Source organism: Carlito syrichta, unplaced genomic scaffold, assembly GCF_000164805.1.
Source record: "Carlito syrichta isolate Samal-C Ts95f unplaced genomic scaffold, Tarsius_syrichta-2.0.1 Scaffold309181, whole genome shotgun sequence".
NCBI lineage: Eukaryota > Metazoa > Chordata > Mammalia > Primates > Tarsiidae > Carlito > Carlito syrichta.
The window spans coordinates 86,751-103,761 of NW_007253277.1; the positions used below are offsets into that span (position 1 = coordinate 86,751).

The 17,011-nt window shown below is 45.5% G+C and overlaps 1 protein-coding gene across 1 annotated transcript; it reads right to left on the bottom strand.

The window, feature by feature from the left end:
* Positions 1-746: 746 nt before the first annotated feature.
* GABRE (gamma-aminobutyric acid type A receptor epsilon subunit) lies at positions 747-15,840 on the bottom strand. The gene is made up of 9 exons (XM_021717024.1): positions 15,809-15,840; positions 14,967-15,181; positions 14,480-14,547; positions 7,994-8,214; positions 7,191-7,273; positions 5,751-5,888; positions 1,754-1,906; positions 1,408-1,607; positions 747-1,136 (listed from the first exon to the last, which is right to left on the bottom strand). Exons 1-9 carry the CDS (start codon positions 15,838-15,840, stop codon positions 747-749), a joined length of 1,500 nt encoding a protein of 499 aa, XP_021572699.1.
* Positions 15,841-17,011: the final 1,171 nt, after the last annotated feature.

Sequence of the window (17,011 nt, forward strand, 5' to 3'; positions counted from 1 at the left end):
AGCCGGAATTACAGGCATGCGCTACCACGCCCGGCTGATTTTTTTGATTTATTGTAGAGATGAGGTCTTACTGCCCAGGCCATACAAATTTAAGGAAATTCAATTGACTGATTGTGATTGAGAGAGTGCCCCGGGGATACCAGTGGACTGGCTCTTGGGTCCAGGGGTCAGGAAGCGCTAGAACTCACATGCTGTGCCTCAGGTGGGCACCAATCTATGCCTGCTGCAAAGTAGAGTCTCCTTAGTTTCTTGGCCCTGGGAAGTCACCAAGGCCTACTAGCTGAGTCAGGGCTGGGAAAGTCACTGGGGAAGTTACAGAAAGAGTCACAGGGGTCAAGGAGGAGGAAGAAGGTGCTATATAAAGCAGGGGGTAATTACGATTGTCACACACGAAGATAGATACCCCTTGGATGCAAGGCATTGAATTGGTAGTGCGGATGAAAGATGGAGATGGGTGGGGGAGAGGGAGGTATCACAGCAGCAGGACGGTGTCCCAAATACGCTCTCTTGCTGGTCCTCTCCTCCTAAAGGGATAATGCCAGTGTCTGTCTATATGCAGGGGAAGATGGGGCAGGGAGAGCCAAGAATATAATAACCTGACCTGAGGACGGGGATCTCCTTTCCCTATTACACTGCTGCCCAGGTTGCTTGTACTGCTGCTGCTGTTTTCCCCCCAACTCCCTTGGCAAGGGGCATGGGACCTCCTGGGGAACCAGGGAGGCTGCTTCCAGGGTGCCAGCTGACACCTACATGTTAAAGCAAACAAGCCAGTAGATCACATTGAACAAAAAGAAGGTCACCGGGAAAGCAACTCGTGAGTAGTTATCCAGGCGGCTGACATGGAAGCAGAGGTGGCCCTGCTGCCAGGTGCTACCCTGACAATCGGGGACCAAGCAGTAGTACTTCCTAAAACCCTCCACTCCCTCAGAGCAGTCCATCCTGGCCAAGCGGTTGAGGACGTCCTGGAGGCTATCGAGGCTAGGGGACCACTGGATTGAACAAGACACACGTTCTTCTCCATCATCTCCCTCAGTGGTGACAATCTCGCACACAAAAATTTCCTCCTGCTGGCGGGCACGGGCTCGGGCTCGGGCTCGGGCAAGTGCACGGCTATGGGTACCGCTATCGATAGGAGGCTGAAATGGACAAGGGAAGAAGTAAGAAAATGTCAAGGGAAGACCAACCAAGCCTAAGCACCGCCTCAGGATTTTCTAGAATCTGTCCTCGGCACACCATTTCCTGCCCTCCTTGGAATTCCCACCACCATATCAGGAAGCTGATTTAGCTCCCTCCACAACCCCAGGTCACCCCATCACTCGGCAAGCTGACCACCCATGTGTCATCACCCTAGTGCCCTCACTGACATGCCTCCACACTCTAAAGCCTCACCACCACTCCCATACATACATAGCGGAGTATCGGAGAACGAGGGGGTTTCCTCCGGTTGTAGGTCACGTAGTTGAGCACAGCAAATTCCATCAGAGCGCAAAAACAGAAGATGAAACAGATGGCGATGTAGAAATCCAAAGCCGTGATAAAGGAGGCACGTGGGAATTCCTTACAAGAATAGGAGCCCAACGTGGTCATGGTGAGGACAGAGGTGAATCCTGCAAGAGCACGAAGGTGGAGGTGGGCTCGGTTTCTGACCCACACACTACACCACTCAAAGGACCCTGTGAGAAGGAAACTCTGCCCCAGCCCAGCGATCTCTGCCATATGCCTGTGCCTGTGCTATTGCCAATTCCCCTTTTACCTAGAGAGGTCCGGGCTGAAGCATACTCGGTCTTGATCCAAAAGGAAACCCAAGAGAGCATCGTGGTCACAGAAGAAGGGACATAGTTTTGAAGGGCAAAATAGCCAAACCGCCGGCTCACATTGAAGAAAAGCGTCATGACCATGTATTCACCTACAAGACAAAAACAAACAAGGAAACAAACACACCACTTCATTACAGGGTTGATGCGAGGGTCTCCCCCAAACAGGGCATTCACATTAAGGGCACTATTGTTCATCTCATGGGACTCCTTACCATAGTCCTAGGACAGAGGCACATTGTTGCGATGCAAAACACACACATAGGCCCAGAAGAAGCCAAGAAAGGAGACTTACTGTAAGACCCATGGCCAGTTGAGAGCTAAGGTAAGCCGAGGCCAGGATCTAAATAGCTCCTATCCCACATCAACGTCTATCTTTGCAGGGTGGTAGGAGAGTCAGGGGAAAGTGAAAAATTCAGTTAGCCCTCTAGATATCAGGACCACACAGCTGATGTCCAGATGGCTGACTGAGGCCTTCACACCCATCGAGATGCCTCACACCTGCACTACTGGCCTTCATAATGTTTACTTTCAGGAAATGAGTACAGGGAGGCCCGTGCTATGGTGGGCAAGTACAGAGTGCTTTAAGGTTTCTGGTTACACATTCATATCTTGGCAAAATGCATTAGTTAGCACTGCTTTACTGATGGCCAAAAAAGAACTCATCTGCCCCCCAAATTTGTGATGGCTTCCTGCTTTACATGAGCTATAGACTCAAGTCTGCACCCTGTAATCTGTCACTAAAGGCCCACCATGACCTGACTGCAGCTGACAGACACATACACACATGCTAATCCCACCCGCTCTCAGATTTCCCGAGATAGTCTGCATATTGATACTGACATTCCAACCCTGGAATCCCTATTCTCAGTCTATGAGCCCTAACCTAAACTGGATGGTTCAGGAAAAGAGAAGGATTAGAAGAAAGTGAACGTCAGCCCTCTAGATGTCAGTTCTGCAGAGCATACATTCACAAGGTGGACTGAGGTTTCCACAGTCACTTGGGCATTGTGTCCCTTCTCTTGGGTCTCACCTAGACAGCAGTGGCTCCTATGGGACATGATGAGAATCTACATCTCCAGTTGGAATCTTCTTTTCTGCCTTTCATGCTGTCTTATGCTCTGATGCACCCACCCCAAATACTCTGCATGCCATCATGACTCCATGGCTTCCTTGGGCTTTTCTCTGAACGCAGAGCATCACTTTTCACTGTCAACATCACACTGGATTTGTAATAGCTCCAGCCCTGGCTCTTCAGGGAAGCCAAGTTCCACACTTTCACTTTAGTGATGTGTAGAATTCCTTGGCCTTGAATTAGGTGGGCTTTTAAAGCCCTTCAAGGCATGACTCATGAGGGCCCTATGGCTAGCCCCTGCCCATCTAAGCCCAGCCCAGTCTGGATCCCAGCAGAAGCTCAGCAACTCTTGCTGTGAACACTAACCTGTCCATGTGTCCTCCTATTGTGGAAAGTAGATCACCTGCCCAGCAGGTCTGGGCAGACTGGAGCTGAATGAGAAGAGTCAGCCATTCCTACTTACCTTGGCAGCACCAATACTCAAGGAGCAAGACTTCTGAGAATCTTCTGAGAAAAGGCAAGGAGTTGGCTTGGGGTCAGTGGGAAACCTGTGTCCAGAGTAGTGGCTTTGGGATGGAATGCCTTTGGAGTTGTTACAGGGACCTCTCTCGTACTCCCCTACAGGTCAGGATATATTTATCCAAAGTTCTCTTGTCCTGGGGTCTTGACTGCAATTTAAGACACCTTGAATTAACTGTACCCTACCCCCCCACTAAAACTGCTGAGTTTATATATTCTTGTTGCCAAGAAGATGCAGTATTCTATTGGATTCTTCTATTTTAGTTTTATTTATTCTAGCCACAAAAGAACCTTCTCTGCTTGTCAAAAGATGGAAATTTCTCTTGAAGGTCAAGAGAAAGATGCTAATACACATGTTCTTCTTCCTGAGGAGTGGAGAAGTATGGGTAAGGAAGGGAAAGGATGATATCTGGGACTGAGGAGCCAAAGCAAAAAAATATGCTCAAGATGTTTTTTTTTGCTCTTACTCTTATCTGCTTCAGCAAAACCATGGATGGTTACTTCACTGTCAGAGGGACACAATTAAAAAAACTGTGTCCAGAGGACTGGGAATAGGAGGATGAGTGGGCCCAACACTTTGAAGAACAAGGGAAGGACAAGGAACGAGGGTTGTATAGACTATAGCAGAATATGATCCAGGGTTGGCATGATAATAGTGTTCCTTTAATCTTAGCCCCGTGGAAGAGTGATTGGGTGGTACTCCCGGAGACTCCCAATTTCAGATGAATAAGGACAGTTTTCTCCAACTCTTGGCCTCAGGTAATCCTCCCACCCTGGCCTCCCAAAGCACTGGGGTTATAGGCATGAACCACCACGCCTGGCCCCTACATAAGGAAAGTTTTCTGATTGACAGGGCTGTTTAGAGAAGAAATAAACTCCCTTGCAAGATAATGAACCTCTGACCACTGGTAAGGTTCCTTCAGAGGCTCCACACTGGAGAAGGCATGACTTAAGATCAACTAGTCTCCAGCAAAGGAGAAAGACGACTTTCTCCTTTCTCCTCAAGAACCCTCCTCTATCCCAAGGAGATCTGGTGCTTACCTATTGTCATCGCTTTGGTGACGATGCTGGCTCTGGGGCTTTGTAGTCACTAGGGTACCATTTTGAAACAATGCACAAAAATCTACTAAACGGAACCACTAGTGACTTGAAAGCCCCTGGGCCTGGTCTCCTCTGCCACTTTTGATGATAGCTCCCCACCTATCTTGGGGAAACTGACATGCAGAAAGGCAAGAGGCAGCCAAGGTTAGTTGGCAGAAGAGCAAGACTCCCAAGTCAAAGATAAGAAGACAGATTTCCCAGAAGCCCCAAGAAAGGAAGACAGTGTTTGTAGAGCAGTCCAGCCCTCTGCCCCGTCTAGTAACGCGCAAGCAAAGCTCTAGACAGAAGAGCATGAGCTGTCCCCTCACCCAGTGACCAACTCAAAAAGTGAAGAGAAGTAGATTTCTGCCTAGCCACATGGAAGCAAAGCAAGATGCCCTCCTTGACAAATGGCTGGTTGGGTGACTGGTTCCATCCACATTCTGGAATCGATGAGGGCAGTGCTTCCACTGCCCTGAACTTGGCCAGGATGTGTGAAGAGGGTTCTCAGGGCTGCTCGGGGAGCTACCCCAGGGAGGTCCCTTGGCTCCTCATTCAGATCACCTAGGAACACAAGCAAAGATGCTCACATCTAATTGGGAGCTGAAGTGTAAGAGACCCTGGACCCTCCCTTTTTGTCTTTGTTACAGAAAAGGTTAGAAAACCAACAGTCACCATATCTATGTTGAATCCACCATGAAGCCTTTGACCGGAATCTGTGCTTTTTAGAGCAATTCCTTTAAGATAAATGTTGATGCAGTGGCCATAATAGCCGCTGGAATTTCCTCCAGACTACCCATTTTACCTAGCTGACAAAAGAACTCCCAGTTCCACCTCCCCTTGGGATGAAATTTGCTTCCCATTCAACCAGCATGGATTGGTTCTGGGTATGGAAAGCTGGAACTCCATTCCCCCAAGGTCATCCCCGTAGGTCAATGTTGTAACAAAGACCTTGAAACTGAAGGGTTTGCATGACAAAGCTAGGTGCTACAAGCTGACAGCAACACAACTTTAACTACTTACCTAACCTCCCAGGGGGCTTGGCAAAGCACTTACTTCTTTGCAGATGAGACTGAGACATAGTTACAAAGTCTCAGTTTCCTCTGCAAACAGTTGTAAGTGCTTAGCATTGATAGGACAGGAGCCGCGTCCAACAATATTTCCAAGGGATGATGGCATAGCATTTGTATAAATGGCTACCTCCGGTCATCCTACCACCCTCCAGGGCCTCTGCAGAGCCCACACTCCCACGGCACACTTACCATTCGGGGTTGAGATGTTTTCAGTTTTGTTGCTCACTCCTGTAAAATCAAACTGAAAGAGCTTCCAGGAATTCTTCTCATTGATTTCAAGATTGAAATCTTCCCACTTGTAGACCAGCTCATTCACAGTATAGGAAACTGAAAATCAAGGTGGGAGGGAGGGTCACATGAGACTGTGGAGCCCAGCTGAAGTCTCCACCAACAAGGAGTTAGTCTGAACAATGCCTTGGAGTCCTGACTCTGGCCTTACCAGCTGTGGGACCTTGCCTCTCTTACCTCATTGTTGAAGTCCATTCAGTAAGTGCAATTACTGAGCATTCCTCAGTACCAGGTATTGGGCTGGAAATACAGAGGTGAGCAAGGCATGAACCCTGCTCTCAAGCATTCGCATGTTATTAAGACAGTGAATATACAACTGTGATTCTTAGAGTTGCTCCAAGACAACCCTGCCCATGGAGCAGTGGAGAAACAAAGTAGGGAAAGACCACTTGGGGACACACTCAGAAAAGACTTCAAAAAGCAGTTGACATTCCCAGTAAGTCTTTAAAGTCAAGCAAATAATCTCTTTATGGATGAGGGTGAGATGAAGCATAGAAAGGTCAAATGCCTGGTGCGTTGTGGAAATGTCAAAAGTTCAGGATGGCTAGCTCACAGAGGATGAGGTGTACAGGAATGGGTAGCAGAGGCCAGTTCGTGAAAGGCCTTGAGGGTCATTCCAAGGACTTTTGAATTGACCCATGAGAGTCAAAGGAGCATTTGAGCCTAGAAGTGACCTGGTCTAGATGGCACTTCAACTCGGTCACTGTGGGCCTCCTGTGAGGACAGCATGTTGGCAAGAAGGCCAGTGCAGTCACCTAGGCACAATATAACAAATGAAGGCAGAAGTCAAAGCTGTGATAGTCAGAATGCAGAGAAATAGCACCAATAGAGACTGGGAGGGAATAGCAACAGGATGCGTTGACTTATTAGATGTAGGAGGCGAGGGAGAGGAAACATCCAAGTTTTTGACTTGGACAACTGCGTGGGTGATGGTGCCCTTCAACGAGGCAGATAGGACTCCAGAAGCCACACATTTGCTTTGAGGACGGAGGAGGGGAAGAGACAACAAATTTACTTTTAGACATATTCAGTTTCCAAGTGAAGATGTTGCAAGGGTCCAAGTGGAAGACGACAAAGGCCTAAACCAAGGTAGTGCTATGGACATGGAGTGGAGCAGACATGCTTGAGATACATTTCACAGGTAGGTGGAAGTGAGAGGGACGAACCCCACATGAAGCTGAGGCTGAGGCACACAGTACTGTCAGCAGGAAAGGAGATGTGGATGGAGGATGGAAGCCCTGCACAATGAAGGCACCATCTCAGAAGAAAAGCAGAGGCAGAACAATGTAAAGGGAAAGGATGAGGAAAAGAAGGAGCCCAGAAACCTAAGAAGGTACTCACAGCTAGAGAAAGACAGAGGGCAAGAGTGAGAATCCATTGGAAATTTGAATATTTGGAAGGAGCATCCAGCATCAATGGTCATCCTGGAAGGGAGAAAGGAGCCCATTAGGCTGGCCCTGAACACTTCAGTATCCACCCAACTTTGCTTTGGGGACCATGGCCAATGAATAGCAACAGTTGAATTTAAGGCAAAAAGCTCAAAGGAGAGACAAAAAGAAAGGAAAAACAGTTTGGAAGTATCTGGCAACTCTGGGCTCCATCATCAGAAAAGTGTATGAATCAACTTTGATGAACTTTTCATTGTTGTCCAGCCCAGATTCTAGTACCTGCCAATAATCTCCCACTCTTCCCCACTTTCCAGCATCCCCACCCCACCCTTCCTCTGCCAGGAATTCAAGTCTCCAGACTGATTTTAGTTACCTTTCCAACCGCTGTGCTGCTGCTCCGCCTGGACAATTCCACCACCGTGGACGTGTCTTAACATCCAGTGCCCACTTGGGATGGAATTGTCTAGGCAATGCAGTCATAATGGTACATCTACTTGGAGGAGCTGTGGATTGGGAACCAAGCAACTGGGTACCAATCTCAGCTCTGCCACAAACTTGGTGTGTGGCTTTAAGTACTATCTTTCTATTTTGAGGCTTTAGTGTTTGTAGCTGATGTGAGTGGGTTGAACTCATGGTTTGGGAAAGCTGGACAGGCCCTTAGAAATACCATTCAGGATGAGCCCATGGGTCTTTGGCTAAAATTCCCAGAAGGGGAGGGAGAGTCCCAAGAGGTGAGATTCCAGAGACTTGTCATACCTAATAGTGTACAACACCCTGCCATCCTTGTAGATGCGAATCATCTGGTTGGGCATGGTGATCGTATACTCTTGGGTCCTCTTAGAATTCCTAAAAAAGGTGTCCGGGATCCACAACTGGCTCACCATATTGCCATTCAAAACAAGGGACTCAAAGGTGTCATTGTAACGAAGACGTTCATCATACCAACTCTGGCACAAGATGATGTCAATGGTGTATTCCTGGTGGAAAGAAGAGAAAAGCGCGTACTTGAGATGAGCAGAAAAAGGACATTCACAGGTAAACATATTGTTTACCACTCTTTAGCCTAGAATTCTAAAGGCACTGTGGCAGAACGCATAGAGCACTGGACCAGGAAATAGGAGTGGGATGAGGTCCCTTCTCTCTGCTCAGAGACTCTTCCAGTGTCAGGACTAGAAGGGGACTCAGAGATTACCAAGCCTAATGATCCCAATCAAGAAGTTAGTCATGTCCTGCTTAATTACCATGATTCTCACACAGTTCAGAGCAATAGAAAGGTTTGCCTTAAACGAAGCTCCCTGCTTTCTCTTACCAATCCCCATCCTGCTCTTTGGAAGCACACAGGGTGCATCTAATTCCTGCTCTAACAGAGAAATCTCCAGAAATGATACTTCATCGAACCTAGGCTGGTCTATTCCCACATTTCTGAAATCTGGATATATCTTATGGTTGACACATGTCTTTAACGCAGCATTTCCTCTTTTTTCTTGGCAAATTGTGGCTTAAATTGGTTGTGATCTTAAATCAGAGGAGACTTTGAATCAAGGCACTTGAATATTGCAATTCTGTCCTCCTGAGTCTTCTCTTCTCTAGTATAGAGCTTAATGATTAAGAGCTTTCAGCTTCAACAACCTAACCGTTTTTACCAATAGATCTACAAAAATTGCAGAGTCAACTGTTACTCACAGGCAACATTTTTTAACCTAAGTGTGGTACCATTCTCAAGCTTCCAAGTGTCCTTAGACATTTCTTAGAGCCTGGTTCATAACACTGCTACTCACTTTGTTCTATGTTTATCCTATAAAATTAACTACATGTCTTGGAATGATTCCACACTTTGGAAATTAGTGTTGTCCAGCAGAATGGCAAACATCCCCGTGGTCCATGAAGATCCTACTACCATAAAGCAAAGTGATAGAAACAACTGGTTAAGTCTGAGATCAAAAGCACCTTCCTGGTTACATCATCTTCAAGACTACTGGGCGAATGCAGTCAAATCAAGGAAGACCACGATTGCTAGGTATCTTGAAAGCCACATCAATACAACAATGAGATAGCTGAGATTTGGTGATCTTTAAAGGCCACATTAACTCTGATGTTCTAAAATCTGAGGATATTCAACAGCACAAGTTTAAGGGTACAAGGTTTATGTTACTGCAACTATCCAGTTTCTTTTTTCATGTTTCCTTATAAGTGAGAATAAGAGACTATTTCACTTAAGCATAGGACTTGATCACATCTGGGAAAGTAAACATGGAATCGTGTCAAAGTAGGAAGATTACAAAATAACAATTAGACAATGACTGATGCTACAGAAAAGAAAATGTGCCATAAGCTGTTCCATCTATAATGACAGTTTTAAATAAATGTTCAAGTCGCCTTGGCTAAAACTTGTATCTTTATCTATTATCCTCTTTGTTAAGTGGGGGACTAAACCAAAATTGCAAATATTCTCCCCAAACTGCCCTGTGTCCAGAGCTGGCATTCAGATCCTTCCTCCACCAGTAGGCAAAGGCACCATGCCATTCTATGATGAGTCTATCCAGTTGATAGACCCTTCGAAATTTACTTAGGTTTGCACAGAGGAAAACTGCAAGAGTTTGGCTGTAGGAGTTACCTAGTCCAGGTGTTCCCCAAAGAAAGTAACATTCCCCAACAGTTAACAGTCTGGGAGGGCATATTTCATCTAGAAACAGACAAGTGATGGTGGCCTAATTCCATGGGTTGGGCTCATCACTTCATCATTCTTGTGTGGGGCCGTGGTGCTATCCCAGCCAAATCAATCCCCTTTCAGTGCCCACATTTCCAGAGTAAATCAAAGATCTCAGCTCAAAATCCTTTAAACAATTTACAAGCACCCATACCTTTGATTGCACACAGGTGAGTTTCCCCTTTCAGCTTTTATTTGGGAAGCACAGATGTTAATTAACTCTAATACCTCATTCTCTAGAATCGCAATAAAAAATGAAGTGTTTTGAGTTTCAAGAAAAATATCTATTTAGTCTTATGTTTTATAAACAAGGAGAATCGTTTAAAAAAATTTTTTTCCTCACAGACAAGTATCTGTCACCTCTGAATGTGTATGTGTGTATGCATACATATATTCATGGTTATTTGGTCTCCAGATATCACCTATCCTATAAACTGTCTGTTAAACATCAAAAAGCATATTTAATACAGAGGATAGAAATTTGTACCACCGGTATTAAAGGGAGGGAAGAAAAATAAACTGCAATAGAATGGCAAGCAGCTTGAACAGCATGTACCAGAACCAGGACAAAGCAGAACTCTAAAGGCTAGCCCAATCTCTTTATTTTAGAGCTAGGGAAACTGAGGCTTGAAGAGAGGGGACCGTCCAAAGTGACACAAACAGTCAATGACAGCCTTGCCCTGGCATCAACGATCCATTTGAGTATCAAGGTCCAGTTTTCTCTGTAGACTACCTAGGTCGTTCCCCTGAGTTTTCCGCATCAAACAATGAGTGCCATCCAGAAACCCACCACCCCAGAAGCCGGTAGAGCCCCCAGGGAAGAGATCAAGAAAATATCTGCTTGTCTTTGCAGCCCAGGACAAAAGGTGGTAAAAACAGCTACCAGATTGCTTGGAGCCAGCCAGGGAAGAGAAGACAGGGAATGTTTCCTGGACTGGACAAGTGAAGTTGACAGAAAAGAGATGACAGAGCCTGACCACCACTCTGATAGGACCCTCTGGCCCTGCCCTGCCTCATCCCACCTGCCTTCACAAATGACCCTCAAAGTGCTTCCGCAGTACTGAGTGGCTGGTAGTTCCAACTTGGCCAGCAGAACCTACTTCATTCCCCACCCTCATAAACTGTTGGTAGCCAGCAGGAAGTCCTCCCCTCCACACTCACGCTGTGCTCGTGCTGTCTGTTATAAAGTGTTTCAAAGGAACATTTAATTTCTACTTGACAAGATACCAATTGTAAGTTCATTACACATCAACTGATAACTAATGGTTCAATGTTTCCCCAGTTTGATAGAGGTTGGGATGTATATCTCTTTTAGATCAACTGAAACGGTAGAAATTCGGTGTTTGGGAATCAGCTTAATTAAAATCGCCTGCAATAATTACCACAGCAAGAAACACTGCTAGCAACTGTTGATGCTGGGACAGGCAGTCATCCTTAGGCTGTTCATTGCTTTTTAAGTTCAGAATGGGTGTTCCAAAACCATGGGCTTGAGCTTTTCTCCCTGAGAATGAGGCTATGCTCTATACAACAGTTGACTGACCAAAGGCTGCTGAAACTCCCCCCTCCCCTGCAAATGCGTACACTGGTTATGAACCCAATCGAACACTGGGACTCATGACCTTGCTGAAGGCTCAGTTGCCTCAAGCATAAAACAGGGACCCTAATGGCAACCTTGGCTGTCACACAGGCTGTCACTAGGATCCAGGGAGACAAGTATGCTTTGAGCATTTGCACGTTCTATAGTTGTGTGCCAGAGACATGCGTCCCCTCCTCATCAAGTACAACAGAGAAAATGGACCTCCCACAGCTTTAAAGAGCTATTTGGAACCATGTAGAAGCTGAAACTTTTCAGGGAAACTTAACACCACATGTGAGAGTTTGGAATTTTCTAAAGGCACTTGGCCCAGGCTAAAGCACCACCTCACTGGCCAAAGCAAATCAAGTTGTTGGCTCCTTTCTGAACCAGCTCTGTGTTCCATGCTAGGTTTGGTGACTGCTGGGTTATTAGACTGTATCCTTTGGGCTTGTCAGGTGAGGCCAGTGCCTGCAGCAACAATAGGTGTGGAGTGAGGAGACAAGGCATTCAGCTACTGGGAGTGCGGCTACTGCTGTTATCACAAGGGCTCTTGCAGAGAGAAACTGGTTTCCCAAATTATATCTTACACAAACAACAAGGGGATTGTCGTCACAGACTTTCCACCTCTCTTCAGTTTTACAGCTCTGCCTCCTCTAAAAAAACAGAGCAAGGCAACTTAGGGCCATTTGCTCCATTGGGCAACGTGTGTGTTCTCCCCACTCTGTTTAAAGAAATTTAGCCACCACCAGTGAGTGGAGGTTGACAGGTTAGAAAGGAAGAAGCAAGCCAACTTGCTGGAATTTAGATGGGCTACTTCCAAATAAGGCTGGCAGTGCCTTAAAAATCAACTTAAAAGAGCACAGAAATAGACCAAAGGAACACAGAAACCGGTGTGCAAGTTTCTAGGAGCCGGGAGGTTACTGTGAACTGAGTCTGAGTACTAGAACTGAGTCTGAGTACTACACTGAGCTTTGGGCATGCCAAAGAGGGGAAGGGACAATCTTGAGCCTCTCCCCCCCCACCCCCACTGACCTGTAAGGGTAAACAATGGCTGCAATGGTGGGACCATAAGGCTTCAACCTCTGGCTCTTGCATAGAATCTAGTGTTTCTCAGTTTATAAACAATGACAACAAAACTGCTAAATTCACACCCATGTAAAAAAGGCAAAAAGAAGACAACAGTAGCAGTAGGCCCATTGATAGCACAAAAAAAGTAAATTTTAAAAGGTAGACAGAAACTGAAAAAGATCTGCCTGTGTTCATGCTTCTGTCTTTCTTTGTTAGGTCCCAACATTTCATTCTAAGAGTGCTCTAACAGGAGAACATCATGGTCATGTGTAGGAGGTAGATTCTAAGATGACTCCCAGTGATCTTCACTTTCTTGTGTTTGTGCCCTTCGGTAATCCCCTCCACATTACCGTGGGCTAGACCTAGTGGCTTTCATCTTGAGCACCTTCTCTTACACTCTTTCTCACTCTGAGAAAGACAGCTGCCATATTGTGAGCTATCCTGTAGAGGTTCACAGACCAAGGACTGAGGGAGAAATAAATCCTGCCAAACATGCGAGTGGTCTTAAACATGAATCCTTCCTCAGTTTAGCTTTCAGATGAGACCTCAGCCCCAATGGACTCCTTTACTACAGCCCTGCGAGAGACCATGAAACAGAGAACCCACCAAAGCCATGTCTGGATTCCTGACCCACACAAGATAATGATTATTTGCTGTTTTAAGATACTATGTTTTGGGGGATAATTTGCTACATAGAAGTTCATATGTATACCATGCCTTAAGAACCAGTAAGCCAAACAGAGATTCACAGGAGAAACCCCACTCTTTCATTCAGCTTATGTAAATACCTTGATCTTCAATGAAGGTTTACTTACCTTTGAGCGTTTATTTCCAAGGTTAACGTCAGAGCCATGGCTCTAAATTCACCCAATCACATGGTGCTTGTCAGGTACCAGAGGGCATGCAGACAGGCCCTGCAGATGCAAGTGACTTTTCCAGAGCATCTTTTACCATCCCTTTGCTCAGCTGACATATACTGAGTCTTTAGCATCAGGGAACCCATAACGAAGTAAGCAAGGCAGACATAGAACAGATAATTACAATGAAATGAGGTAGGGATGATCAGGTAATATAAACTAAAAAATGTGGGTGCCAAAGAAAGGGATGTGGTGTGACAAAGAAGTGAGCAATTAACAACTGTGGAGTTTGGGGAGATATCATGAATGAAATGTTATCCGAGCTAGACCCTGAAGGAATATGCAACTGATGAATAGAAAAGTCTAACAATGGCATCTCAAACAGGAGATTGCCTGAACAAAGCTGGTCTGGGAACACCCAAACTCTAGTGTGACCAGAGCATGTGGTCTTTAAAGAGGTGAGGAGGGATACAAGCACGGAGGGCCTTGACTGCTAGAGTGGGGGGCAGAAAACAGGGTAAGGGCTGCAGGAGGCACAGTCCTTGGGGCCCAGCTTCATGGGTGAATTAGAGTAGGTAGAAAACTTTGCCTATTCTAGGTGGGAGATGTTGACAGCTGACTGGCAACTGTACTGAAACACTAAGATGATACCAGTGGAAAAGGAGAGGCGTAAGTAGAGCAAAATTAGCGAAACAGACTTAGAGCAAGAGCTAGTAACTTTAGACTGACATCGATACAAATAGTTATCAGAAGAAAAGAGTCATTCCATGTGGTGTTTAAAGTTGCTTTATTGTTTTTATTGTGAATGAAAGGCTGAAAGATACAGTCACGAATCTAGAAATCCTCTTCAGGCATCAAAGGACTTACCTTTTCTAGCTTCATTTTCAATTCAGTGGTTAAAAATCTCTACTTCTCTCCAAAGAAAAAAATCTTGGAGTTGTTACAGAAACACAGAGCAGAAAGCAGAAGTATGTGAAGGACCCATAGACCAGCCCCTGGGCTAGAAAGTACCGTAATAAAAGTTCAGTACTCACCATGTCCAGAAAAGAGAGAGGACCAAGGCTGTTGACAGAGATCTCAACAGTGACCTCAGTGGGCCTCTCTGTAAGGGAAGCAGAAGCAACAGAGGGTGACAAACAGGAACATGAGGCAGGGGAAGGAGTGGTCAGAGGGGAGAAAAGGGAAGACAGGTAAGGGCTGGACCACAGCCTGAGTATACCACCCTATTCCCTTATTTGGTATTTCATGGCAAGACCCAGCTCACAGACAGTTAAGAATTGGACATACACCTCAAAGATCAGTCATCTAGTCCAGTCATCTCATCTTATAGTTGGAAAAACTGAGAGAGAAGGGAAAAGTTGTGACCAAGGTCAATGGCATTGCTGAGTTTAGCATTGTCATCTTTTACCTGACAGGTCGCCAGATGTTCTTGTCCACGTGCATGGCATCCTCGCCTATGCCCCAGGCCCATTCTCCATGCCTATGCCCTCAGGAGGGGAAGAATTGTGTTCTGCTACTCACCTCCAATGCCAGGACGCAGTTTGTGATCATACTCATTCAGGATAGTGTCCAGGATGCGAGAGGCCTCTGCCAGTTTGCTAGGTTTGCGCTCAGTCTCAATCTCAGTCTCAGTTGCAGTGGGCTTTGTTGCTTCAGAGAACGGCTGGGCCTTCGGGCCATAGATGAATTCATATGCAGGAGACTCACCCTCTGGCACAGTCTGAGATTCCTCAAAACTAGAACATACAAAGGAAAAATGAAACTCTGCCCTCTACTATGTGGGGACCCCAGTTGGTGCCTCTTGAGATAGAAGCAAACCAAAATAAGTTTGCAACACAAAGCTTAATTAAATAGTGACTGGTAACAGTAAATTATGAGACAGTGACCAATTATACTTGTTAATTTATTTTAAATCCTGCTGCTCTTGGGGGACTTTCTATGCTATCCCTCTTTTATGACAAGTCTTTATTTAAAAAAAAAAAAAAAAAAATCAACAATACTAAGACCTGGATTTTAAAAGGATTTTCCATGTAAAATGACAAGGGCATTTGTGTGTGAATTCTGGCCCGCGAGCCAGTGGCGAGCTTGGCCTCCAGTCTTTCTGACCAGCACCACCTGGGAGTAAGGGTCAGGCAGAGGGCCAGGGCTTGGGGAATGCTTGTGAAAGCCGGGAGGCCTTTCCCGGAAAAGACCAGAAAATTGTGGGAATATTTTGCAGTTCTGTTGGCTTTGTAATACTCATTGCACTGGGGACAGGGGAAGGGGGTGAAAGCAAGGAGGCTAAAGCTCTTCGTGGATAGCTAAGCACTGAGGAGAGGTGGGAGTCCCCCCACCCAGAGACAGTCCTCCAGAAAATGGCTGACCAACAAGGTTCCACCCCCAGGGCCACAGCCATGCACCAGAGCCAAGAGGAAGAATGAAATTACTCGAAGTAATTGAATCAAACACAAATTGAAAAAGCCATTTACCGATGTAAGAAAGTCACCTACAAGGTTAGAGGTCAGGGTAGTGCTTCCTCTGCTCAAGTCCAGTCCTTGATTTGGTTTCTTGACACGGCTACGCTCATTTTCTGAAAACTCATCAGCTTTACACTTATGATTTGAGCACTTTTCTGTATATATGTCTTAATTCCTTAAGAAAATGTTTCAAAAAAATAAAAAATGCCCTACCTGCTAATATCTGGAACTTACTTAGATCCTAATTGCAAACAACAAAGGATGACACAAACAAGTACATTTATGACACAACAGGAGAGATCTGAACACTAACTGGATGGCTGAGACATGAATATTCTTAAATTTTTGGTATAATAATGGTATTTTTCTTATGCTTTTGGAGTCTTTGACTAGAAAAACATACTAAAATAATTACATATGAGATGATATAATGTCTGGAATATGCTTTAAGACAATCGAAGTCAGAAATTCAGAAAATGGAAGGTGGGTGGGGGTACAAAGTAAATATGAGTGACCATGAGTTCATAAATGGCAAAGCTGATGATGGGTACGTAGAAACTCAGCGTACTATTCTCTCTACTCTTATATCTTTGGAAAAGTTTTTATAATTAAAAGCTTTTTAAAAAAGCTATCAGCCCAAATTAATCTGTGATGTTGGAAGGCAGGAGAAAGGTTTACTGGGGGGGGGGGGGGGATAGTATACTGGGAGGTGCATTTGAGAAGGTGTGTGAGAATGTGTGTGTGTGTGTGTGTGTGTGTGTGTGTGTGTGTAGTACGGCAATGTACTAGTTCCTGATCTAGGTGCTGGTTACATAGACATGTTTACTCTGTGAATATCCACCTAGCTGTTCACTCATGATTTCTGCGTGTTTATATTTGTACGTCACACTCCCAAAATGACTTTTTAAAAAGCCATCAGGCATCTTGCTTCCTAAAATAAGGGGTAAACAGGGCAGGAATGTGGGCACAGCCCCTGTATTGCAGACCAGAGGACTACCAACTTGGACAGCAAGAGACATTTTTGTGCAGCGTTTCAAGAATTGCTCAACTGGCATACAGATGTGCCAGGTCTGTGCCATTTCTCATGTCTGAAGTGGCTCATTCCCACCG